This window comes from Dasypus novemcinctus, chromosome 9, assembly GCF_030445035.2.
Source record: "Dasypus novemcinctus isolate mDasNov1 chromosome 9, mDasNov1.1.hap2, whole genome shotgun sequence".
NCBI lineage: Eukaryota > Metazoa > Chordata > Mammalia > Cingulata > Dasypodidae > Dasypus > Dasypus novemcinctus.
The window spans coordinates 5,637,589-5,665,030 of record NC_080681.1 but is presented as its reverse complement, the minus strand read 5'-3'; the positions used below and the strand labels follow the sequence as shown (position 1 = coordinate 5,665,030).

Genomic DNA, 27,442 nt, shown 5'->3' with positions numbered 1-27,442 from the left:
TGTCATTCTGAATAGTAGGTGTCTCGGGGTAGTTCTATTCAGATTTATTCTGTTTTGGATGTGTTGTTATTTTTGGATATCGATATTTTTATCCTTTATAAGGGTTGGGAAGTTCTCAGTCACTATTTCCTCAAATATTCTTTCTGCCCCTTTTCCATTCTCTTCTTTTGGGACACCAATAATGTGAATGTTTGTGTGTTCTGCGTTATCATTCAATTCCCTGAGACTCTTCCATTTTTTCCATTCTCTTCTCTTTCTGTTTTCCTGTCTTTTCTAGTTCAGATGTTCTGTCTTCAAAATCACTAATTTTGTCTTCAAGCAATTCAGATTGCTCTTATGTGCCTCTAATGTATTTTTAATTCATCCATTGTCTTTCATTCTCATAAGGTCTGTTACTTTTCTTTGTAGGCTTTCAAATTATTCTTTATGCCTTCTCAGTATCTTCTTAACATTCTTTATTTCTTTAGCCATATTTTCTTTAACTTCTTTGGAGTGATTTAGGAGAGTTGTGTGATTATCATTAATCACAAATCTTAATCTTGAAATAGCTATGAGTCATTGAAAACATTGAACTTAATAAATTGTTTGACAGAACAAAAATGAAGGAAGTAACATTCATATTCTGTTGCTTCATTGACTGTGAGGATGAAAAAGAAGATAAAATTTATGGTCAGCTTTGAAAAACAGGATTATTTTTTGAAGTAGAAATGTAAGGGAGGAAAGTTGTTGCTGGCTTCAGAGGGAAGAAAGTTCATAGTGTGATTGGAGAATAATACATAGTCCAGTTTTGGCTAAAATAGAGTGCTTATAGTGGAATTCCAGGTAAGGCGTAACCAAAAATAAGAAGCATCTCGAATGCTAAGAATTATGTGTAAGGCATTGGGGAACATTGCAGATCTGACTGCAGAGACAGGAATCCTGTTTACCCGTCAAATTCACTTGTCCAGAAGAAAGAGATAAAATGGAAATGAGCAAAGGTGGTTGTATATTTCTTATGAACTGAAATAAGCCAGAAAAGTACAGTTATATGTGACTTATAAAAATAGATTAGATTACTGATTTAATTAGTCAAGAAGGCAAAAATATACTAAAACCGAGGTGACTGCACAGAAGAAGCAGACATGTAGTGTCTAGTAGAGTTTTCTTGGGCTACGTGTAATGAAGTCTTGAAGCTGACAGTTATACTCTTCACATGGTTGCTTATTAAGTCATTGCATTATTATCCATGGAGCTTACCTCACAATTCAGGAAGTATTTACAGAACAACCTAGGCATTTCCATTTAAAAACATAGCTTTATTGAGGCATGTTTAAAGTGTAACAATTTGATAAGTTTTGACATATGTGTGACCTATGAAATAGTCATCACAGTCAAGATAATGAACATATCCATCACTTCCCCCCAAATTTCTTGTGCCTCTGTTATCTCTGCCTACCCTACCCCTGCAAACACTGATCTTTCTGTTACTGTAGATTACTTTGCATTTTATAGAGTTTCATAAAAATGGAATCATCTGTGTAATTTTACTGTTTGGCATCTTTTTCACTTGGAGTAGTTATTTCGATGTTCATCTGTATAGTGTATCTCACTATTTTATTTCTATTGCTGAGAAGTATTTCCAGCAATATGGATGTACCATGGTATGTTTATCCATTTACCATTATATGATTAGATTATTTATACATTTTGTCTCTTACAAATAAACCTGCTATAAATACTCTGTGTACACGAACATTTCCATTTTGAAGATGAAAAGCTTTAGATTTTGATAAAGTTCAATTTCTCAGTTTTTTCTTTTATAATTTGTGTTTTGCTTCTGTCTAGAATCTTTGCCTACCTTAAGGTCATGAAGATTTTTCTCTGTGTTTTATTCTGGAAATGTTTATTAAAACCTTTCAAAGCTAAATGTAAAGGTTTTAGCCTTTACATTTAGATGTATTATCTAATTTGAATTAATTTTTATATATTGCATGAAATGTAAGGGTTGAGATTTGCTGTTTTCCTTATACATATGCTGTTGTTCCAGTGCCATTTGTTGAAATGACTGCCCTGATGTCTTTCAATTAGCCTAGTATTTTTGTTGAAAATCTTTTGGCCATTTTTTATCATTTTTTTCTGGATTCCTTTTTTGTTTCATTGGCCAAATGTGTATCCTTTCTCTCATGCCACATTGTTTTGATTAGAGTAGTTATATAGTAAGTATTAAATCAGATTGTGTGATTCCTCCAACTTTCTTCTTTTTCAAAATTGCCTTAGCTGTTTATTTAGTTCCTTGACCGTTTCCTATAAATTTTAGAATCAGCTTATCTGTGTCTATACATCAATTCAGAGAGAATCCATGATCAATATCATAGTATGTTTCTCAGTTTACTTTGTTCTTTGATTTTTTTTCAGCAGCATTTTGAACAGGAAAGCTTCTTTGTGGAGATCCTGCACATGTTTTGTTAGATATGCCTAAGTATCTCATTTTTAAAAGAGCTACTGTAATTTTATGGCGTTTTCACTTTTGGTTTATAAATTTTCATTGCTAGTATATAGAAATGTGTTGAAGTGTATGTTGGTATGTGTAAATATCCTGAAATACTGCTAAGTTCATTTATTCATTCTAGTTTTTATTTTGTAGCTTCTTTGGGGTTTTATGTTGACAATCATGACATCTGCAAATGGGAAGAGTTTTATTTCTTACTTTCCAATCTGTATGTCTTTTGTTTCCTTTCTGTGGTCTTATTGTCCTGGCTGGGATTTCCATTACTTTTTAATTAATAATGATAAAAAAAAAAGTAGTTACTCTCTTATTCTAGACATTAGTGGGAAAACATTCTGTCATTCACCGTTAAGGGTGATATTATCATAGGTTTTTTGTAGATGCCCTTTATCTGCCTGAGGAAGTTCCCTTCTTCTCCGAGTTTGCTCATTTTTTTTGGTATCAAGAAAGAGTGTTGAATTTTGTCCAGTGCTTTTTCTGCAGCAATTGATAAGATCATATGGTTTTTCTTCGTTCGACTGATAATATGTTGGACTACATTGCCTTTTGAATATTGAACCACTTTTGTGTTCCTGGAATATTGTGGAATATTATTCTTTTCACATAATGTTGGATTAAATTTGCTAATTTTTTTTGGAGAAATTTTGCATCCATATATATGAGGGATACTGAGCTGTACTTTTCCTTGCTGTCTTTGTCCTGTTTAGGTTTCAGGTTAATCTGACTTTATAAAATGAGTTGGTAAGTGTTAATTGCGCTTCACTTCTCTGAGATTGTGTAGAATTGATTTTATTTTCTTAAATGTTTGGTATAATTTGCCCTTGAAATCATATGCATTTGGAGATTTTTTTTCTGGAAAGGACCTTCAAACTATAATTTCTCTAATAGTAAGGACGATTCAGTTTATTTCATCTCGGGTGATAGTATGTGGTTTTTAAGATATTGGTCCATTTCATCTAAATTATTGGCTTTATGTACATAGAGTTGTTTGTAGTATGGCCTTTTAAAAAATCTTTTTAATGTCTAAGGCCTCTGTACTAATAATCCCTTTTCATTACTAATATTGGTAATTTGTGTTTTTTCTCTGCTAGTCCTGCCAGAAGTTAATAAATTTTATCCATCTTTTCAACAAGCCAGTTTTGGTTGCATTACTCTTTTTTTCCATTTTCTTTTTGCTTTCAACTTAAAAAAAAAAATTCTGCTCTTTATTATTTCCTTCCTTCTGCATGGTGTGGGTTGAATTTGCACTTCTAGTTTCTTGAAGTGGCAGCCTAGATTATTGATTCAAGATTCTTTTTCCCAATGTAAGCATTTTATGCTATAAATTTCCTGCTAAGTGCTGCTTTAGCTGCATCTCAGATTTTGAAGTGTTGTGTTGTAGTTTTCATTCAATTCAGTGTATTTAAAAATTTCTCTTTAATGTGTTTTGTTTAATTACCAAATGTTTGGGGATTTCCCTTTTATCTTTCTGTAATTGATTCCTAGTATAATTTCATTGTGGTCACAGAACATACTTCATATGATTTCAATTTTAAAAAATCTGAAATACAGGACATTAGCAAAAATAATACAAACCCCACACAGAGAAGTCCAGCATATCCCCATCTCGCCAGATTTCCAGATCTACCAATTTTAACATTTTGCCACCTTTGCAGTATTTTGTATGTTTGTCTATATATTTTATGAACATTTAACAGCAGGTTGCATGCATCGTACTCTTTGACACTATGGTAACTTGGAGCTGTGTACCACAGAAATACATGTTCTCAAACTTAATCCATTCCTGTGGGTGTGAACCCACTGTAAATAGGAACTTTTGATTAGGTTACTTCAGTTAAGGTGTGGCCCACTTGAGTCAATACGAATCTTAATCCTAATACTGAAGGCCTTATGAAGAAAGTCACAGGGGAGAGCTGCTTGAAGCCTTTAGTCAACAGAACCCAGAAGAGAAGCCAGATGAGGCCACCATGTGACAAAATCTAGGACCGAGGATACCTGGCAGCCAGCCCCAGAATGCCAGTCTTCTGGGGGAAAGCATTACCTTTATGACACCTTACTTTTGGACTTTTCTAGTCTCAAAACCAGTAGCCACTAAATTCCTGTTGTTTAAGTCAACTTATTGCATTATTTTGGTTTTAACAGCTAGGGGATTAAAACAGGTTTTGTTTTTTTTTTAAACCAGAAGCAAGGTGCAGCTATTGTAAATACCTAAAAATTCTGGACTTGGCTTTGAAATTGGGTGAAAGCTGGAAGTCAAGGGAACTGAGAAGACAGGGTACCACCATGTGCATTGCCGTGCGACAGAAGAGCCAAGGACCAAGGATTGTGAGAAGCCGGCCCTAGAATACCAGTTTTTTGGAAAAAAGTATTGTCTTGATGACACCTTGATTGTGGACTTTTCTTTGAACCAATAAATTCCCCTTGTTTTAGGTTCCTGGTACAAACACATAGTATGTACAAATATATTTCCTAAGAACAGGGCTATTTACTTACGTAATCACCTTAAGTGCATTTGTCAAGTTCAAGAATTTTAACATTGATATGAAGTTTATATTTTTTATTCCAGTTTATTCTTATGTCTCAGTAATGTCCTTTGCAGTTGTTTCTACATTTTTAAATTCCATTAGGTATCATATATTGCATTTAAATGTCATTAAATCTTTTGTTTCCCTCTCTGCCTCCCTCCCCCACTTTCCCATCCATATGGAAACATATTTACAACATAAACCTTTCCATAGCAACCCCTCCCATTTAGTGGGATTAATCATATTCACAGTGTTGCAGTACCTTCACCACATCCATTACTAGAATTTTCCCTTCACCCCAAACTGTAACTACATCATTTGAATTAAATTCCCATTGCCCTTATCCTCTTTCCCCACTTCTGGTAACCTGTACTCTACCATCTCTTGATAGGAGTTTGTGTATTCTGATATTTTCTTATCATGAGGCTTAAATTTAACATCCTAAATCAACAACAGTCTTAATTGCTTTGATATCAACTTAACAACTTCAATAGCATATATAAACTATTTTCTTATACCCCTCTGTACCCCACCTTTATGTAGTTAACACAAATTACAGTTATACATTATGAGTCCAAAATCATTGATTTATCTTTACATTTTATGCATTTACCTTTTAGATCCTGTAGGAATAAAACAATGGAGTTACAAATAAAAGATAGAGTAATACTGGTATTTTTACTTAGTGATGTCATTACTTCACCAGAGATCCTTATTTTTTTCCATGGGATTCAGTCAGTTGTCTCGGATCCTTTCCTTTCAACCTGAGGAACTCCTTTAGCATTTCTTTTAGGCCTATCTAGTGGTGACAAAGTCCATCAGCTTTTATTTATCTGGGAATGTCTTAATTCCTTCCTCATTTTTGAAAGACTGTTTGCCAGATAGAGAATTCTTGGTTGGCAGGTTTTTGCTTTCAGCACTTTAAACATGTCTTCTTGCCACCTTCTTGCCTCTATGATTTCTGGTGAGAAATAGGTACATAATCTTTTTGAGGCTCCCTTGTATGTTACTTGTTGCTTCTGCCTTGTGGCTTTCAGAATTCTTTTTTCCTTTGTCATTCAGCAGTTTGGTTATAATATGGCATCGTGTGGATTTATTTGGGTTATCAAACTGTTTGGACTTTATTGCGCATCTTAAATGAGTGTATTTGTGTCTTTCATTACATTTGGGCAGTTTTAAGCTGTTATTTCTTCAACTCTTCTCTCTGCCCTTTTTGTCTTCTTCTTAGGTTCCCACATTGCTTGCGTCTATTGGTATGCTTGGTGGTGTTCCAGAGGTTCTTCAAGCTCTTTCACTCTTCTTCATTCTTTCCTCTCTCTGGTCCTCCGATGAGATGATTTCATTTATCTTCAGGTTCTCTGATTCTTTTTTCTTCCAGCTGTAATCTGCTGTTTAATCCCTCTAAAGAATTTTACATTTCTGTTACTGTGGTATTCAGCTCTGTTTGGTTCCTTTTCATAATATTTATCTCTATTGATTTTCAGTTTGTGTTCATCTTTGTTTTCCCTATTTCCTTTGCCTTTTTGTCCTTCTGTTCCTTTAGCTCTTTGAACATATTTAATATCGTTTCTTAAAAAATATTGGGTTGTATGTCTATATTGGTTATTTTATTTTATTTTTTGCTTTATTTTAAATTTTCTTAAGAGTTTTATTGAGAGAAAATTCACATGATACAGTTTAATTCAATGGTTTTTAGTATATCCACAGAGTTGTGCACCTATCACCATAGTCAATTTTAGAACATTTTAATCACCACTCAAAAGAATCTCTGTACATTAGCAGTCATGCTCCATTATCTCCCAGTCTCCCAAATCCTAGGCAACTGCTTATCTGGTTTCTCTCTATATTATATAGAGTTGCCTGTTCTGTACATTTCATATCAGTGGAATCATACAATATGTGGTCTTTTGTGACTAGCTTCTTTCACTTAGCATAATATTTTCAAGGTTCATCCATGTTTTAGCATGCCTTCTATTGTATGGATACACTATATCTTATCTATCTCTCGGACAGTTAATGGGCACTTGGGTTCCTTCTACCTCTTGCCTGTTATAAATAATGCTGCTGTGAACATTCGTGTCTGTGGGGACATTATGGTTTCACTTCTCTAAGGTATGTATACCTGGACTTGAACTTGCTGGATCGTGTGGTAACTATGTTTAATTGTACAAGTGACTGCAGTACTATTTATTTCTAAGTCAGCGTCACCTCTGTTATAAACCCACCATTATCAGTATATATGAGGGTTTCAGTTTCTCCACATCTTTGCCAATACTTGTTATTTTTTTTTTTTCTTAGCTCTTTTTTTTTTCCTTTTTAAAAATTTATTTAATTCCCCCCCTCCCCCGGTTGTCTGTTCTCTGTGTCTATTTGCTGTGTCTTGTTTCTTTGTCCGCTTCTGTTGTTGTCAGCCGCACGGGAAGTGTAGGCGGCGCCATTCCTGGGCAGGCTGCACTTCCTTTCGCGCTGGGCGGCTTTCCTCACGGGCGCACTCCTTGCGCGTGGGTCTCCCCTACGCGGGGGACGCCCCTGCGTGGCTGGGCACTCCTTGCGCGCATCAGCACTGCGCATGGCCAGCTCCACACAGGTCAAGGAGGCCCGGGGTTTGAACCGTGGACCTCCCATGTGGTAGACGGACGCCCTAACCACTGGGCCAAGTCTGTTTTCCCCAATACTTGTTATTGCCTGCCTTTTTTTAATAGTCATCCTAGTGGATTTGAAATGGCATCTCTTTGTGATTTTGATTTGCAACTCCCTAATGACTGTGAGCATCTTTTTTGAACTTATTGGACATTTGTATATTTTTGGGGAAGTGTTGATTCAGATTCTTTGCCCTTTTCTTTTTAAATAAAATTGTATTGATGTATATCATTCGTACATGAACATATGTAAATATGTAAATAGTCTATAGTAGAAGTTGTGAAATTACAAAACAAACATGCTTGTTACCCAACAAAGCTCCTATACTTCACCCCACCACCAGTACCTTGCATTGTTGTGAAACATTTGTTACAAACTTTCAAAGAACATTCTAAGACATTTTTAAAGCATTTTTCAGAAATGCCTGAGGTCTGATCCTCGTTGTTTTAGGTTGGTAGGCTGCAGAGATGGAATATACGAGATTGGTTGGTTGTTACAGTGGGGGTTATTGACTTGCAAGCTTACAGTTAACAAGGGTGAAAAGATGTCTCAGTCAGGCATGATCAGGCAGTGCTTCCTTCCTGAAGCCTGGCCTCCGGTGATCCTGAGCTCCTCCCTCACATGGCGAGGCACGTGGTTGCATCTGCTGGGCTTTCCCTTCTCTCTTGATTTTGCTGCTTCTGCTTCTTGCTTCCAGCTTTCTCTTTCAGCTCCTGTGGGTTTCTTTCTGTCTCTCTAAATTCATCCCTTTATAAAGGACTCTAGTAAGAGGATTAAGCCCTACCCTCGGCTCATCCTTACTGAAGTAACCTAGTCAAACGATCCCACCACAGGAGTGGACCAGCTGTAAAAACAATCTCAGCCTTACCCACTCATTAGTGATTTCTAATGCTTTAACCTTCTTCCTTGCCAGGCCATTACTTCTGTTTCTTGCCATGCTTAGTTTGCTGAAATATGAACACTTTGGTATTTTAATATGTTATCCCTGCAATTCAGACTCTGCAGCTTGTTTCCAGCTCCTTGTGACAGAGCTTTCCATGAATGCCTGGAGCTTAAAAGAAGAAGAAAAAGGAGAAGGAAGAGAGGGAGGAGAAGGAGAAGGAGAAGGTTAAAGACTTACCTGTGCAATTGCTCTCTTTCAGGACTTATTCATACAATGAGTTTGGAGAATAGCTGCAGGCCAAAACATAAGGCCTCCCTTATCTTCTTTGCTCGTACCTTTTGTTTTAGACATGTTTGGCCCTAGGAATTCCCCTGTTTACATGTAAACTTCCATAGTAAGTCGTTTCCTCTCAGTTCCAGGTCCTGGACTGTGTGTTGTACAGCCAGCAGTTCCTTGCTCCGGGCAGCAAGACTTGATTGCCCTCCAACAGTGTCCTGCAGGAGAGTTCCACACGCAGGACAGGTTCTGGGATGACATATCCCTTAGGCCACCATCCAGGTAGTTCTAGAACAGTGAGTCCCTCAGGCCATCTCCAGACAGATTAGATAAAAAACACATGCTTCAGTGTGTGCTCAGGGCTTACTTTGCTACCTCCATAACTGGGACCAGGGATCTGCCCCGGGATCCCAGGCCTGCCCTGCATTGAGCCAACGAGGGTGTTATCGCAAGGATGGCTGTGTCCAGCAGGCAGGCCTGCCCGATCCCACGCTACAAAGCACAGGCGTTTTAGTGAGAAGGTGATTCATTGTGAGTAGTGCACAAGTGAGAAACTGGGGAGATCTTTCCCAAACCAGTTTAAAGTGAGAATGGGAATGAGGGTTTTCAAGGGCAAAGGAGGGGGGGTGGGGCGGGCGGAGAAAAACAAGTTTAAAAAAAAAAGGTGCCAGAGGTGTTGTGAGGAGAGTACCTGCAGTTTCTCAGTCCCGTGTTGTCTCAAGAACATCCAGCTTGTCCTTGACTTCGGTGCTAATGAACCACAGTTTAGATGTAGTTGTGCAGGTGCAGGGTGTTCATGGCTTCTTTCTCAGACAGCCGCTCAAGGATATCAAGCTTTATGTCTCTGGGAAAAGTTGCAGATTTACACCATTCTGTCTGGTTTTGCTTTGAGATGTTGTCTTATTCCTGTAAGCAAAACTGAGAAGATCTGGTGCATATCCTTCAGAGAACGAAGTGCAAAGAGTAAATTTCTAAAATTAGATTAATAGAAAGCTAGCTCATTTAGTTTAGAATTTTCAAAGCTGCTTAAGTGAAGAAATTTCAGTAAGCACATTTTCCAGCAACTAAGGGGATGAGGGAGGGCAAGGCAGGATGCCAGGAGATTACTACTTTTAAGTGGCCTCTTGATTCATTGTTCACCAGTTACTGCTTTTTAGTGCTTTGAGAAAGATGTTTCAGTTCTTGCTAGTTGTTCAAAGCTGTTGTGGGGGTTGGAGCTTACATAGTTTTTAAAAATTAAGATTTGCTTTGGATGGGTGTAGCTCAGTGGTTGAGCACCTGCTTCGCATGTACGAGGTCCTGGGTTCAATCCCCAGTATCTCCTAGGAAAAAAAAGTGATTTGCTTATGACCCAGAAAATGGTCTCTCTTGTGAATGAATGGTCTGTTCACTCTTGAAAAGAATGTGTATTCTCATGTTATTGGATGATAATGTTCTATTTTTGTCTGTTGACTCCATTGGTATTTGGAATAATTCAAGCTTTCTCTATCCTTGCTTATTTTCTGTCTAGTGGTTTTTTTTTTTTTTTTTTAAGATTTATTTTTTATTCATTTATCTCTCCCAACTCCCTGGTTATTTTGCACTTGCTATGTCTGTTCATCTTCTTTTGTTTCTTTAGGAGGCACCGGGAACCAAACTCGGGACCTCTAGTGTGGCAGGAGACTAATCACTTAAGCCACCACCCTTCCCTGCTTTGTTGCATCTCTCATTATGTTTTTCCTTGTGTCTCTTGTTACCTCATCTTGTCATGTCAGCTTGCTGTGCCTGCCTGTTGCACCAGCCCACTGTCCTGCTTGTCTTCTTTAGGAGGCACTGGAAACCTCTGCTCTCTGTTTTGTTGTGTCTTTCAATATCCTTTTCTTTTTGTGTATCTTGTGTCAGCTTGCTGTGCCTGCCTGTCGCGCCAGCTTGCTGTCTTCTTTAGGAGACACCAGGAACAGAACTACGGACCTCCCATGTGATAGATGGGAGCTCTGTCACTTGAGCCACATCTGCTTTTCATATCTAGTGGTGTTATTAATTACTGAGAGAGGGTTGTTGAAGTCCCCAACTCTAATTTTGGATTTGTCTCTTTTTCCTTTCAGTGCTGCCAACTTTTGCTTCATGTATTTTGAAATATTCTTTTAGGTATTTGTACATTTAGTATTGTTAGGTTTTCTTGGTAATGCCCTCAACATCTTAATTCCAAAGTCAGACAATTGTATTACAAGAGAAGGAAAGTATAGACCAATATTCTTCATGAACATAAACATGAAAATCCTTAACCAAATCTTTGTAAATTTAATTTGGCACTGTATAAAAAGAATAAAACATCATGACCAAGTAGGGTTTACCCTGCGAGTGCAGGGTTGGCTTGACATTTGAAAATCAATCCAGGTAATTCAAGATATTAAGGGAATAAAAGAAAAAGTATATGATCACCTCAGTAAATGCAGAAAAAGCATTTAAAATACTCACCTATCCCTGATAAAAACTCTCAGTGGCCTAGGACTAAAAGGGAACTCCTCAACCTTTTAAAGTGCATTTTCCATAGAAAAACCCAAAGAAAAGTAAAAACCTCATATACTTAATATTGAAAGACCAGGTGCTTTGCACCTAAAATCGTGAACTAGGCAAGGGTGTCTGCTCTTCCACTCTTATATATAACATTGTTTTGGAGGTTCTACCAGTGCAATAAAACAAGAAAAGAACAAGAAAGGGTATACAGATTGGAAATGAAGAAGTGAAACTGTCTTCACCTATAGTCAACATGATTGCCTAAGGAATCAACCAGAAAAAGAATAAGAAATAATTAGCAAATTTATAAGATCACGGGTTGTTTTAGTTTCCTTGACTGCTGAAGAAAATGTCATTCAATGAGTTGGCTTAAGCAATGGACATTTATTAGCTCATGGGTTTGAGACTTGGAAAGAACCCAAATCATGGCCTTATAAAAGCGATGTTTTCTTTCTGAAGACTGGCATTCTGGGGCTGGCTGCTGGTGATCTTTGTTCTGGGTTCCTGTGTCACATGGCCATCCTCATGACTGCTTCTCCTGTCCTCTCCTTTCTCTTATGGGTTCTCTTGGCCTTCAGCTTTGTGCTTCTCATGCCTTTTTCTCTATCTTTTTTAATTATGCAGGATACCAGTAAGACCCATCCTGACATTGAGGTGGGCTATGCCTTAACTGTAGTAACCTCATCAAAAAGCCCTACTTCCATTGAGTTCCCAAAGGAATAGATTAAGCTTAAAGCAATGTTTTTCTGAGGTACAACATAGAACATTGAATTATATTTTTAGATAATAGCATTAAACAATTGTAAATGATATTTAAGAATATAATTTGCGATAGCATTAAAAAACCTGAACTGCATGTGAATGAATTTGACAAAATATGTGTGAAACATATATACTATAAACTCAGATCTTTATAGAGAAATTTAAACAATTAAATAGAGAGTTGCCATGTTCATGAATTGGAATACTCAGTATTTTTGAAGTGTCAGTTCTCTTTAAATTCATATTTAGATTTAAAGCACTCCTAATTAAAACAGCAGGCTTTTCTAAAATTTCGTAAGTGGATTCTCAACTGTATATGGAAATTCATAGCACCCACAATAGTCAAAAGAGTTTTTAAAATAGCATGAAGTTGAAGGATTTACACTAACACTTTTGAAGATTTGCTTTAAAGCTACAGTATGATTTCAGCATAAGGATTGACATAGAGATTAGTGGATAGAACTGTGAGTTCAGAAATAGAACTCACAGGTACAAGGTTTATTGATATCAACAAAGCTGCCAAGGTAATTTAATGGGTAAAAGGACAGCCTTTCCAACAAATGGTGCTGGAAAACTGAATATTCATATGGAAAAGTATTGAACCTTGGATTGTCCTTCAAAATTGAATAAAAAAATTTGACTTGAAATGGATCATAGATCTAAATAGAAAAGAAAAAATTAAACATATAGTAGACAGCTTTTGCAAAAGTCTTTTTGACATTGGAGGGAGGCAAAGATTTCTTAGAATATGAAAAGAAGCTATAAAAAAGTGAAATTGATAAACCACGTGCAATACCACTACACACTCATTAGAATGAATAAAATTTTAAAAAGATCAACAATACCAAATATTGGAAAGGATGGTAGAGCAACTGGAACTCTCATATATGGCTGCTGGAATTATAAAATGTTACACTGTGGAAAACAATTAGTTTCTTGTAAAACTAAACATAAACTTATCATACCATCCAGCAATTCCACTTCTAAATATTTCCATGATGTTCACAAATAAGATTGTATAGTGTTTTTATTTTTCATACTGAATTAGGTTTTTGCTTCAGTGGTATTTGTCTTAGTTTTCCAGGGCTGCTATGACATATAGCAGTGTCACAGTGGGTTGGCTTAAACAGTAGGAATTTATTGTCTTATGGTTTTGGACACTGCAAATCCAAAGTCAAGGTCTTGATGGGCCATTCCATCTCCCAGAATCCAAAGCGTTCTGGTGCTAGCTTGCTGCAAACTCTGGCATTCCTCTCTCCTGTCACACGGTGATCTGCCTCATCCCCTGGCTTCTTTTGCCTTCTGGCTTTTCTTGTCTCACTGCGTCTGAATTTCCTCTGCTAATAAGGACTTCTACCATATGAGATTAAAGTTCACCCTGATTCATTTTGGCCTTATCCAAGTAGGGTCTTTGAAGGTTATATTTACACATGAATTCATGCCTACAAGACCAGGGGTTAGGACTTGAACATGTCTTTTTTGGGGACATAATTTATTCTGCCACAGAAATGCAGAATTTATTACTCAGATTTTAAGTTCTTTCTCTATGTTCTATAAAAGTTTATGTGGAATATTAGTTATAGTCCTTAAAATTAAAGTAGAATTCATTCTGTGAAACTTCCAGAGTATGGTACTTTTGTAGTGGGTAGCTCTTTGAAAACTTCTCCATTCCTTCTATGTTACTTAGTCTCTTTGTTTAGGTTTTCTTTCCCTCTTTCGTAAGTCAAAATAATACATATTTTCCTAGAAAACTATGCTATGTTCATGTTTTCAATTTATTAGTAATATATGAGTAACAGGAGCTGTTACACTTTTCTTAATTTCCTTTGTATCTTTTGAATGAATTCTTATATCTTATGTTTGTTTGTGTTTTCCCCTCTCCTTACCTACTTTTAAAAAAATCAGGTAGTGTTGGATTCCTTGTATAGTTCTTTCCATAGAACCTTCTTTTGAATTTATTATCTTCATAATTTTCTTTGTATCTGATTTAAATTTCTCTAATTCTTCTACTTTCTTACTCAATTTTATTCTTTCTTACTTCATTCTTTCTCATTAAGTACTATACTTTTTATCAAGTCATGACTTTTTCTCTGAAAACAGCTTTCATTGACTCCTGTATTCTTATAGTTTTACTAATGTTTTATATTTTCTGCAGTATTTTTTTCTGCTTCCTTTGTGACCTAAGTATAGTTGTAGAACTTTAGTTTTGTCTAGTTGATTTTCCTGAACTGTCTAGGTACATAATCATACTGATAGCCAATTATTTCCATTTTTACCTTCTCTCTCTCACTCTCTTGCATTCTCTATCTCTTTTTGGTGGAATTAATCGGGACTAGTTGGTTGCTTTAGGCCCCTGTCCCTTCCAGAATAGTCAGTACCTTAGAGGAAAATGAACTAGCAGGACTAAATAATTAGATAACTGAGAGGCACAAAAATTGTCTACAAAAATTGAAATAAATGCATAGAACAGTAACTCTTAAGAATTTAAAATAAGCTTGATAAATTTTTTTGAGGAATTGGTAAAATAAAAATAAAAACATTCAAGCGTTTTGGAAGAGATAGGGAAATATGGCTTGTTAAATACTTTTGATAAAATCTATGTTGCTTAAAAAGTAGAAGAGGGGAGCAGACTTGGCTCAACGGATAGAGCATCCACCTACTACATGGGAGGTCCACAGTTCACACCCAGGGCCTCCTCGACCTGTGTGGAGCTGTCCCATGCGCAGTGCTAATGCGTGCAAGGAGTGTCATGCCACGTAGGGGTGTTCCCCACATAGGGGAGCCCCATGTACAAGGAGAGCACCCTGTAAGGAGAGCCGCCCAGCGTGAAACAAAGTTTAGCCTGCTGAGGAGTGGCGCTGCACACATGGAGAGCTGACGCAGCAAGATGATGCAACAAAATGAGACGCAAATTGCCTGTGCTGCTGACAAGAATCCAAGCAGACACAGAAGAACACACAGCGAATGGACACAAAGAACAGACAACCGGGGGCGGGGGGAGAAATAAATAAAAAGTAAATCTTAAAAAAAAGAGGAATAAGAAAAGTAAACGGAAAGTATATCAGTGTTTATTCAGAACTTAAATTCTAGATTATATCAGCATGACTAGAACTGAGTAGGTAGGGAGACCATCGTCACAGTGTGGTAGAGTACTTGTCATGTTAGCGGACAGATGTAGTTTAAAATGAAGAAATTATTAGAAGCAAATGAATAAGAAAATGGGCTTTATTTGAAGGACAACCTCATAAGAACAAATTTGTATAGCTTTTCAACCAGCAGAAGAAAATGGTATTTACCTACTTTCAGAGAAATAGAAGAAAAAAGAAAGAATAATGAATAAAAAACGTGAACTATGAAGCATTGAATGCTGGCTTCCAAATACCACCAAGGCTGCCTGTTGATAAGATGAAGCTAAGTTTACTGCCCATCTTGTTAATAGTGGTCACTGCCTCACCTGAGCTTTAATAACCTCTCAGAGGTAGAGCACACAATTGAGATGTGTCCTAGGAATGTACATTGTGGTTCAAGATGGTCCTTTCAGGTGGACGGGCTTGCTTATGATTGCCTAAGTATCATGACTGAATAGTTTAAGGTTGGTAAGGGCGGGGTTTGTATTTATGGCAAGGGGTTCAGAGTGTCTTGGGGTATGAGCCATCATCTCTTCATCCTTTTTGTTGGAGAAATAATGAGTGTTTCAGGAAATTGATGAAATGAATAGTGAAGTGTGTTGCAACGTTTTTCTTGCTGAGCAAGTGTCTCCTGGAACAGCAAGCTCATGTTAACGAAGACAGTGTAATAGTAAAGTCATGTTAATGTTGACAGTAAGCTGTGTGGATGATTTCCATTTTCAGAGCAGTGAAATGGAGTGGAGGAGGACCCATCTGCTCTTTGTTTTACATTGTTTTACTACACTGGTAGATTTGCTTAGCTTGTATTTTTTTTTTTTTTCCTGGTTTATTTTTATTTTAAATTTCTTTGTCTTTGCTTGTATTTTATCTAAGATTTTTTAAGTTATGTTTGTTAGTAAGATTGGCCTGTTTTATTGTTTTGTGCTTTTGATATTTTGTTTTGGTGTCAGAGTTAGGCTAGCTTCACTGAATTCCTCCCTCCCCCTGCCTCCCTCCCTTGCTTATGTTTGTGTGTATGTACATACCTCTGTACATATGAATGTATCTGCTTATCAGTTTGTGGCGCTCCGGAAGGTTTTAATATCAGGATTATCTCTTTCTTGAAGTGGATAGCTCTTGAAAGTGGGTATTTTGATTTTCTTTACTCACATTTTGGTTTGTTGTTTCCTTTATCAGTATGATCTACTTGCTTTTTGCCTGCTAGGGGATAGTATAATTTTTGGTCCACTGTGGTTTTTTAGTTTTGTTGTCTGTTTATTATTATTTTAAAATATTTTTTTGTCCTGTCTATGACTTTGGACCAGAAGGCATGGTTGTTTCATGAGCATAAGCTTGTCACTTTGAAACACCCTTCCCTTTTCTTTAATCCTCTTTTTAAGTAAACTTTTAAAAAACCTATCTCAGGTAAATATTCATGTTTGATCAGGTGGGAAAGGAAAATTAGACATTTAGTTTATATTCCTTCATCTTTCTATTAGTTATGAATATGCCATCTTTAGGAAAATATATTAAGTTATGTATGTTATCTCTTCCCAGTAAAAAAGTAGACCATGTTGAATATTTTTTGTGGTCCTTTTTTCTTATTTTGATTTACTTTATATATCAAATATACGTATTTGATATATAAATAGACCTTATATGAAGGGCATCTTTTTAATGACAGATTTTTCCCCCCTCAAATATAGGAAGTTCACAAATGGGTGCTACTATAGTAGATGCTTTGGATACCCTTTATATCATGGGACTTCACGATGAATTCCAGGATGGGCAAAAATGGATTGAAGAAAGCCTTGATTTCAGTGTGGTAAGTATATGATTGCTAATTCATCTCTTAGAGGGCTATAGAAAGACACAGTAGTTTTAGAGCATTATGCCACAGTTTAAAGAAATCCTAATGCTAAGTTCCCTATCTTCTTTTTTGATGATCAAATGTTATTTAATTTTTTGCATAAAATATATGTCCTTTCTCATCATCTTTTAATTTTCTTGCCCTTATTATTTGAGGTAGTGTGGTACAGTGAAGGAATAAAACCAGTGAACTGGAAATATCAGGAAACCATAAAATATTTTATAAATAATAAGGTCTTGTGTATGTGTGTGTTTTAAAGATATAATGATTTGGCATAGTTTTAATGAAGCTTCATAATTAGGCCTTTGCCAGCATTTTGGCATAGTTGTTAGTTGGGACTACATTTGAAGCCCAACTGAGCTATATTTTACCTGTGTTACTTGAGAAAGTTCCTTTTTCTTTCTAAATGTCATGAAATTGCTATCCCATTGCAGTATTTGAAGACTAATTGAGATGATCTTGTATATATTAAGTTCTCAGTAAATAGTAGCAGTTATTCTAATTTTTTTCATAATTACCAATCCTTGCCTAAAAGAGGTGTATGGGCTGTTTTGTTATATTCTTTAATCATCATCTTTCACGATATTTGCTCTTGCTATTACTTTAAGTATAGTATTCCTCCTTCTCTATGTGCTTTTCTCTCTGGAGGTTTTTCATCATTTACATTGTGATTTAAGTCTGCACTTATTTCTTCTTTGATGCCTTTCCTGATATTAATTGGACAAAAATGATCACTTTCTTTTATTAATTTAACATTTTAGATATGTCTCAGGACATTTTTTATTATGTTTAGGTTTTGAATTGCAGAAAGCTTAAATAAGATAACATTTCTCTTTCACGTAAACCAAGTACATGGATAACCAGTTTTGTTAGCACTTTGATCATCAAGGACCCGGGATCCTTTGCTCTGTTAACTTCAATGTGTACCTTTGACTTCATGGCACAAGATACTTCCTCAGGATCCAAGCATCTTATCTACCTTCCAGTTGGTAGAAAGAAGCAAGAGTATTCCCAATTCTTTAAGAAACAGGTCCCAGAAATTGCTCATCCCATTTTTGCTTGTATACTCTTTTATGGCCACACTTAACTGTAAAGGGAGGCTGAGAAATCTCTTTTTCCCCCCTGTATAGCTACATAGCCCTTAGGGATTGCCCTTTTTGTGTCTTTTTAAAGAAACCACCACTCCAAGATCATGAAGATATACAACTATATTTTATTCTAAATGTTTTAAAGTTTTGTTTTAACATTTAGGTCTTTAATCCATCGGAATTGATTTTTGTATGTAGAAGGATGACACAGGCAACTGTCAATGATCCTAGAACCATTTATTTCCCTGCTACCGGTAAATGCCATATTAGTCATATGCCAAGGTTCCACTCTATTATTTTCATTGGCTTTTTTGTTTATCCCTACGTTCATACTAAACTGTCTTAATTACAATTTTTTTGTAAGCAGCTTGATATATATCTCTCACACTTGATATCTGATCTTGTTCTGCTAAGCAGTCATCTTAGCAGTTCTTAGATCTTTGTTCTTTAAAGTTCTAAAAACTGCATTGACATGTTGATGGAAATTACATTCACATTGCATTCAATTTACAGATTAATTTGGAGAGAATTAACATTGGTACAATCTCAGATATTCTTTATTCATTAACATGATGTGTTAATTGAGATTTTCGGGGTTTTTTGAGGTCCTAGGGGCCAGGGAATGAACCCGGAACCTTCTGTGTGGGAAGCTGGCACTCAACCCCTGAGCTACATTGGCTTCCCTGAGATGCTTTTTTTTTGTTTTGCCTGTTTTTTGTTCAGGAGGCACTGGAACTGAACCTGGGACCTCCCATGTGGGAGGTGGGTGCTCAACCACTTGAGCCATATGCACTCCCTACTGAGATTTTCTTTTATGCCTTTCTGTACAGTACTATAATTTTCTGCTTTAAGATCTCACATATCTTTTTATTATAGGATGCTTATCTCTTCTATTGCTATTGTAAATAGTATCATTGTAAAAGTTATGTTTTCTTGTTTTTTGTGTTGAGATATAGTAATCATGTATCTAGTGGTTGTTGACCATTCTAATCTGTCTATATATTTTATTTTCTCTTAGGTAAACATTTGGTATGTGAAAATCACAAGGAATTCCCCCCCCTTCTTATCCAATACATATGTTTCTTTATTTTTCTGTGTTTTTTTTTTGTCTGTTTGATTATTTATTTATCTTGTATCTTAAGAGCAGTGTTGAATAGTATTGGTGATAACAGGCATCCTTGCTGATTAAATATAATTTGATGTACTTTTTTTGAGGTTGAGGAAACATTCCTCCTTGATTGCTTAGATTTTTTCTTTTTTTATGAATGGGTCAGAAGTCCCCCAAATTTTCTGGTTTATGGCACTTTTAGTGTGTCAGTAATTTTTTTATGACCCCCTCAGGCCAAAAGAAAAATCTCTCTTTACTGTTTACTAAGTAATTGGATCCAAACAACTCAATGAATATTTATGCCCTAACAATTGAAAAGTATTATGTGTAAATTGAAAGAAAAGACAATATTTTTATATTATTCTTAAATAACTTTTACTAATGGGATATGTATGTCTGTTGGACACTGCACAGATTTCTCAAATCAGGTGGGACACCATCCTCATATCCTATTTCACATGAATTATGTAGTACTTCCTTTTTATCATCGCAACTGCTGAAAACCCAGATAGGATGTCATTGTAAGGAATTTAGTGTGGTCTGATTTTGAAACTGAACTACCTTGAGCTCATAGTTTTCAAAAATTAAAATATCCTGCAACACCCCTTTTAATTTGCTGCAGTGCCCCAAGGCATCTTAACAATGACTTTGGGAACTGTCGGAATATTGAATTATATGTTTATTTGGTATTTACTTATTTTGTAGTTTTAAAAATTTGCTAAATTATGTTAATAGGTTTTTCCATACTGAACCATCCTTAAATTTTAAGCATAGCTGTTTTTAGTTTCTTTTATATATTTCTAGATTAGATTTGTTTCTGTTTTATTCAGGATTTTAGAATCCGGATTTCTTAGTGAGAATTCCCTTTTTTTTGTGCAGTGTCATCCTTGTTTGGTTTGGTAATAATCACTAAAAAGGTGAATTGGGGAAGTTTTTATTAGAAAAGTCATGGGTTTACGGACCATATCCTAAAATACAGGATTCCCATATACCACCCCACCACCAACACCTTACCTTGCATTGGTATGGAACCTTTGTTACAGTTGATGATAGTACTTTTTTGTAATTGTGGTTTTATTTTTAAGTTTCCTTTGGTAGATGTATTTTTTCCCATATACCACCAATTCATTTTATTTAATGGTTATGAAAGTCTTTAGTTTCTTTCCCTCAAATCAAGTTTGGTAATGTGTATTGTAGAAATGTTGTCTATTTGGTCTAAGTTTTAAGTTTTGTTTGTATTTGCTAGATTCTCAAGGCTTTAAAAATCTTTTTCATTTGCATTCTTTCTTTTTCATGATTAATTTTGTTAGAAGTTTATCTCATTTTTCAGAGAATGAGTTTTTGGTTTTATTTAGTCACTATTTTTTCTTTTTGGTTTCTTTGATTTCCTCCCCTGTCCCCACCCCCAACATTTGCTATGAACTTTTTCAAACAGAGTTGACCATCATAATACTTGCTGCTTAGCCTTTATAATTAGCATATTATTATAATTTGTTTATCTTATATCTTTCAACTATTCCTCCATAAATCCATTTTGAATTTATGGGTTCAGACATTAGTACACTTTGTACTTTTACCATGCATATCATTAATTAGAGTTCATTATTGTTTTTATGTATCATCTCTTTGGAGATAAAATTTATATACAATGAAAGGAACTAATTTCAAGTATACATTAATCATTTTTGGCAAATATCTACATCATATAAATAAGTGTCCCTATATTTCAGTAAATAAATGTCCCTATATTTCCACATCTTTTTCAACACTTGAGGTTTTCTTTTATTTAATAGTGACTATTCTAGTAGGTATGAAATGATATCTCATTGTACTTACGATTTGCATTTCCTTATAGCAAGTGATGGTAAACATCTTTTCATAAGCTTTCAATCCATTTTTTTTCCATTTTGGAAAATGTCTTTTGAAGTCTTTTGCCCATTTTTTAATTGAGTTGCTTGTCTATTATTGAGTTGTATGATCTTTTTATATATCCTGGAAGTTAAACCCTTCTTGGACATGTGGTTTCCAAATGTTTTCTCCCATTGAGTAGGCTGCCTTTTTACCTTCTTGACAAAAATAATTTGAAGCACAATGGTATTTAATTTTGAGGAGGTCCCAGTTACCTATTTTTTTCTTTTGTTGCTCATGCTTTGGGAGTAAGGCTTGAAAAACCATCACCAACCACAAGATCTTGAAGATGTTTTCCCACGTTTTCTTCTAGGAGTTTTATTGTTCTAGCTTTTATTTTTAGGCATTTGATCCATTTTGAGTTAATTTTTGTATAAGGTGTGAGATAGGGGACCTCTTTCATTCTTTTGGAAATAGATATCCAGTTATCTATGCACCGTTTGTTGAAGAGACTGTTATGGCCTAGCTAGGTGGATTTGACCACCTTGTCAAAAATCACTTGACCATAGAAGTGAGTGTGTATTTCTGAACTCTTAATTTGATTCCATTCGTTAATCTGTCTATCTTTATGCCAATACCAAACTATTTTGACCACTCTAGCTTTGTAATATTCCTGAAACCTAAAAGTGAGAGTCCTTCAACTTCATTCTTCTTTTTCAAGATATTTTTGTCTATGCGGGGCCCCTGCCCTTCCAAATAAATTTGATAATTGGCTTTTCCATTTGTGCAAAGTAGGCTATTGGAATTTTGAGTAGGATTGCATTAAATCTGTAAATCAGTTTGGGTAGAACTGACATCTTAACGATGAGAGATAATTTGGTGTCTCAATCCATGAACACAGAATGTCCTTCCATTTATTTAGGTCTTCATTGATTTATTTTAACATTGTTTAGTTTCTGAATAAAAATCATTTACATTCATGGTTAAGTTTATTCTTGAATATTTGATTATTTTAGTGCTATTGCAAATGGAATTTTTTACTGAGTTCCTCCTCAGATTGCTCATTGCTAATGTGTAGAAATACTCCTGATTTTTGTGTATTAACCTTATGTCCTGCCACTATACTGAACTCGTTTATTAGCTCTAGGAAATTTGTAGATTTTTCAGGACTTTTTAGATACAGGATCATACTGAAAGTATTACTTCTTCCTTTCAGGTTTGTATGCCTTTTCTTTCTTTTTCTTGCCTAATTGCTCTAACTAGAACTTCTAGCACAATGCTGAATACCAGTGGTGATAGTGGGCAACCTTGTCTTGTTTCCCATCTCAGGAGAAAAGCTTTCAGTCTTTCACCTTAGAATACGGTGTAATCTGTGGGTTTTAAATATACACTCTATCACGTTGAGGAAGTTTCCTTCTATTCCTATCTTTCAAAGTATTTTTATCAGAAAAAGATGCTGGATTTTGTCAGTGCCTTTACTTCATCAGTCGAGATGATCATGTGAATTTTTGTCCTTTGATTTCTTAATGTGGTGTATTACACTCATTGATTTTCTTGTTTTGAATCACTCTTGCATACCTGACATAAAACCCACTTGATAATGCCGTATAATTTTTTCTTTTATGTTCTGTTGGATTCAATTTGCAAGAATCTTGTTGAGGATTTTCGCATCTACATCATTAAAGAGATTGGTCTGTAGTTGTCTTTACTCACATCTTTTTTTAAGCTTTATCTTATTTATTTATTTCTCCTCACCCCCTTGTTGTTTGTGTTTGCTGTGTCTGTTTTGTTGTGTGTTGGTCTTCTTTTTTTTTTTTAAAGATTTATTTATTTATTTCTCTCCCCTCCCTGCCCCCCGCCCCAGTTGTCTGTTCTCTGTGTCCATTTGCTGCGTGTTCTTTTTTTTTTTTGTCCACTTCTGTTGTTGTCAGCCGCACGGGAATCTTTGTTTCTTTTTTGTTGTTGTTTTTGCATCATCTTACTGTGTCAGCTCTCCGTATGTCAGCGCCATTCTTGGGCAGGCTGCACTTTCTTTTGTGCTGAGTGGCTTTCCTTACGGGGCGCACTCCTTGTGTGTCCCCTACGCGGGAGACACCCCTGCGTGGCACGGCACTCCTTGCACGCATCAGCACTGCGCGTGGGCCAGCTGCACACGGGTCAAGGAGGCCCGGGGTTTGAACCGCAGACCTCCCATGTGGTAGACGGACGCTCTATCCACTGGGCCAAGTCCACTTCCCTGTGTGTTGGTCTTCTTTAGGAGGCACTGGGAACTGAACCCAGGACCTTCGATGTGTGAGGGAGGTGCCTTATTGCTTGAGCCACCTCTGCTCCCTGCTTCACTGTGTCTCTTATGTTTTCCTCCTTATGTCTCTTGTGTCATCTTGCTGTGTCAGCTCGCCACACCTGCCCTTCGTGTCAGATTGCCATCTTGCTCATCTTCTCTAGGAGGCACTGGGCACCTAACCTGGTGGTACCTTCCATGTGGTAGGCAGGAACCCAAGTGCTTGAGCCATGCCTGCTTCCCTCTTGTAGTATCTTTATCGGCCTTTGATATTAAGGTAATGTTGGCTTCATAAAATAAGTTAGGTAGTGTTCCCTCCTCTTCAATTATTTGAAAGAATTTGAGCAGAATTGGTATTAATTCTTGAATGATTGGTTCCCCTGTGAAGCCATCTGGTTCTGAACTTTTCTTTGTTGGGAGTTTTTTGATGACTGATTTGGTCTCTTTACTTGTGATTGGTTTGTTGACGTCTTCTATTTCTTCCATAGTCAGTTTAGGTAGTTCATGTGTTTCTAAGAAATTGTCCATTTCATCCTGGTTATCTAGTTTCTTTGTATACAGTTGTTCATGGTGTCCTCTCATGATCTTTTTAAATTTTTGTGGGATCAGTAGTAATCTACCCCTAATATTTCTGATTTTATATATTTATATCTTCTCTGTTTTTTTTTTGTCTGTCTGTCTAAGGATTTGTCAGTTTAATTGATCTTCTCAATGAACCAACTTTTAGTTTTGTTGGATTTCTCTTTGTTCTCAGTTTCGTTAATTCCTGCTCTAATCTTTCTGCTTTCTTTGGCATTAGAGGCTACTCTTTTCTAATTCCTCCATGAGTGGAGTTAGGTCTTGATTTTAGTTCTTTCTTCCTTTTTAATATAGGCATTTAGGGTTATAAATTTCCCTTTCAGCATTGTCTTTGCTGAGTCCCATATATTTTGATATGTTGTGTTCTCTTTTTCATTCACCTTGAGATATTTACTGATTTCTCTTGCAATTTCTGCTTTGAGCCACTGATTGTTTAAGAGAATATAGTTTAACACCATAAACTTGTGCATTTTCCAGCCCTCCACCTGTTATTGATTTGCAGCTTCATTCCATTATGCTCAGAGAAAATTCTCTGTATAATTTCAGGCTTTTAAAAAATTTTTTAGAGACCTGTTTTGTGACCCAACATGTGGTCAATCCTGGAAAAAGATCCATGAGCACTTGAGAAGAATGTGTATCCTGCTGTTCTGGTTGCACTGTTCTGTATAGGTCAGTTTGGTATTGTTCATTTATCATATTACTCACTTTCTCTGTGCCCTTATTGATCCTCTGTCTGTGGATGGCAGTGGTATATTGGCGTCTCCAACTATTATTCTAGAGACATCTCTCTTCTTTTTTTGCCAGTTTTTGTCTCACATATTTTGGAGCACCTTGGTTAGGTGCAAAAATATTTATGATTGGTATTTCTTTTTGATGTATTGCCCCTTTTATTAATGTATAATGTCCTTCTTTGTCTCTTATTATAATTTTGCATTTAAAGTCTATTTTGTCTGGCATTAGTATAGCTACCTACCCCTGCTCTTTTTTTGTTACCTTTTGCGTGGAATATCTTTTTCCAAACCTTTCACTTTCAACATATTTGTATCCTTGGGTCTAAGGTAACTCTCCTATAGACTGCTCATATTTTTTTAATCCATTCTGTCAGTCTGTGCCTTTGGATGGGGAGTTTACTTCATTAACAGTCACTGTTATTACTGTGAAGGCATTTCTTCAGCCATTTTATCCTTTGACTTTCATATGCCATATCTTATTTTTGTCTGTGCTTTCCCCTTTTAGTTACCTTTTCTGTTAATCTTCATTTCTACACTTTGCTCCAAGCCTCTCTCTCCTGTTCTTTCCTTTCAGGCCACAGAACTCCCTTTAGTTTTTATTGTAGGACTGGCCTCTTGTTAATGAACTCCCTAAGTTTCTGTTTTCTCTGTGAATATTTTCAACATTACCTTCATTTTTTAAGGATAGTTTTACTGGATAAAGTTTCTTGGTTGGCAGTTTTCGCTTTCAGTATCTTAAATATATCCTACTACTGCCTTCTCGCCTCCATGGTTTCTGATGAGAAATCTGCACTAAGTCTTAATGGGTGTCCCTTGTATTTTATGTTTCACTTTTCCCTTGCTGCTTCTGGAATTCTCTCTTTATCATTTGCATTTGACATTCTGATAATTGTATGTCTTGGAGTAGGTCTATTCAGATTCATTCTGTTTGAAGTATGTTACCCTTCTTGGATATGGATATTTGTATTTTTAAAAGAGTTGGGAAGTTTTCAGCCATTATTTCCTCATATTTTTTCTGCCCCTTTCCCTTTTCATTTCCTTCTGAAACACCCATGACACTTCTTGCTGTCATTCAGATTCCTAAGATCCGCTCAATTTTCCCCATTCTTTTCTCTGTCCTTTGTTTGTTTGATTTTTGATGTCTTGTCTTGCGATTCACTGACCCTTTATTCTGCCAGTCCAAATCTGTGACTGTATGCCTCTAATTTTTAATCTCATCCACTGTGACGTTCACTCCATAAGATCTATTACATTTCTGTGCAAGTTCAGATTCTTCTTTATGCTCATCCAGTGTCATCTTAATATTCTTATCTTTTTAGCCATATTTTTCTTCCAACTCCTTGATTTAAGATTTGTTTGAACATCATTATTAGTTGTTTCAAATCCTGACGTCTGATGTTTTAATTATTGGCTTTGTATTATGGATCTTCTTTGATTCTTGTTTCACCTAATTCTAGATCTTTAAAATGACCCATGTTAAACATACTAAAAAACCATGTTAAACTCCCCAGAGGGCCCTGGGGAGAGGGACAAGAAAGATGCCAAAAAGCCTCCTTATTTTTCCCTTTTGTTTCCTCTTTGGAATTTTCTTGCCTGCCAGCAGGTGATGCTCTTCCACAAACCTTTCCCCACAGCCCTACATGGGGGAGTGTATTTTCTCTCACCTCCCCTGGGCAGTGTTCAGTGTCTGTGAGAATCACCCCCTGGGCCATCTAGAGCTGCAGTTCAGAGCTGGGCCTTGTTGTCCACATTTGCTGATCAGAAGCCATACTTGGCTCTCTCCCTCAGCTTCCATCTCCATCAGTGGCAGCCAGTCTGCTTGCCTCCTGCTGAGATTCACGGAACATTCAGTTAACTGTTTTAAAGTGTAAATTCACATGCGTTAAGTACAGCCTCGATGTTTACAACTACTACCAATCAAAAATTTTTCATCATCCCAGAAGACCATTGTTGCTTTTATTAGGAAGGGAGAATAGTCAACAGCATCAAATGTCTTGATAATATTGCAATAATATTTAAGGTACATGAGAATGCCTGCTAGCTTTTACAATTAGGAGGCTTCGATGACACTAATAGACAATTTTTAGCAACATTAACAAATGGAAAGTGAAGTCGCAGATAGATGCAAATGCAGAACATGGGGGGGAAACCTATCCTGCATGGAGTTTTTGTGTGAAAAAAAATTAGGTATTATAAATATTTTGAAAACTGTAAGGCATTTTAGGCATATATGATGTATTTTCAATATGTTTTCACAGAATTCAGAAGTGTCTGTGTTTGAAGTCAACATTCGATTTATTGGAGGTCTCCTTGCAGCATACTACCTTTCAGGAGAGGAGGTGAGTCAAATCAAGGAATAAATTGTTTTGGGGGGAGATAGTGAATGTATTTTAACAAAATAAAAATTTCTCTTGTAGCATATCACTTTTCTAATTTTACTAATATTGAACTAACCTAAAGAATTTTTAAAAGAACTGCAAGCTTCGTGTAGAATTGTTCATTGGAATAATGGCATTTAAAAATTTTTTGGTCTCAAGAATTTCAATAAAATGTAACTTTGTAATGGATCCTAGCTTTATGTACACTGTATCTCCTTTGCACTGTGCATCCTTCTTTAGTACTTAGTTATGAGAATAATATCAGATTCCCTAATAAGCATTTGTAAACTATACTGTACTATGAGGTAATATAGTTTTTTTTTTGCATAATGTATTTTCCTTATCTTACAGAAACTTTATTAGAAACTTCTACCTTAGACAGTAT

At 36.0% G+C, this 27,442-nt stretch overlaps 1 protein-coding gene across 4 annotated transcripts in view; it reads left to right on the top strand.

The window, feature by feature from the left end:
* The window catches only part of MAN1A2 (mannosidase alpha class 1A member 2), a 254,045-nt gene that overhangs the window by 61,455 nt on the left and 165,148 nt on the right, over nt 1–27,442 (top strand). For all 4 annotated transcript variants that reach the window (XR_001118517.3, XR_188123.5, XM_071217182.1 and 1 more), the window contains exons 4-5: nt 16,881–16,999; nt 26,938–27,018. Coding sequence is in view for 2 of the 4 variants with exons in the window: in XM_071217182.1 (XP_071073283.1) it covers nt 16,881–16,999; nt 26,938–27,018 (200 nt within the window). In the remaining 2 variants the exon portion in view is untranslated. The remainder of the gene's footprint in view (nt 1–16,880; nt 17,000–26,937; nt 27,019–27,442) is intronic.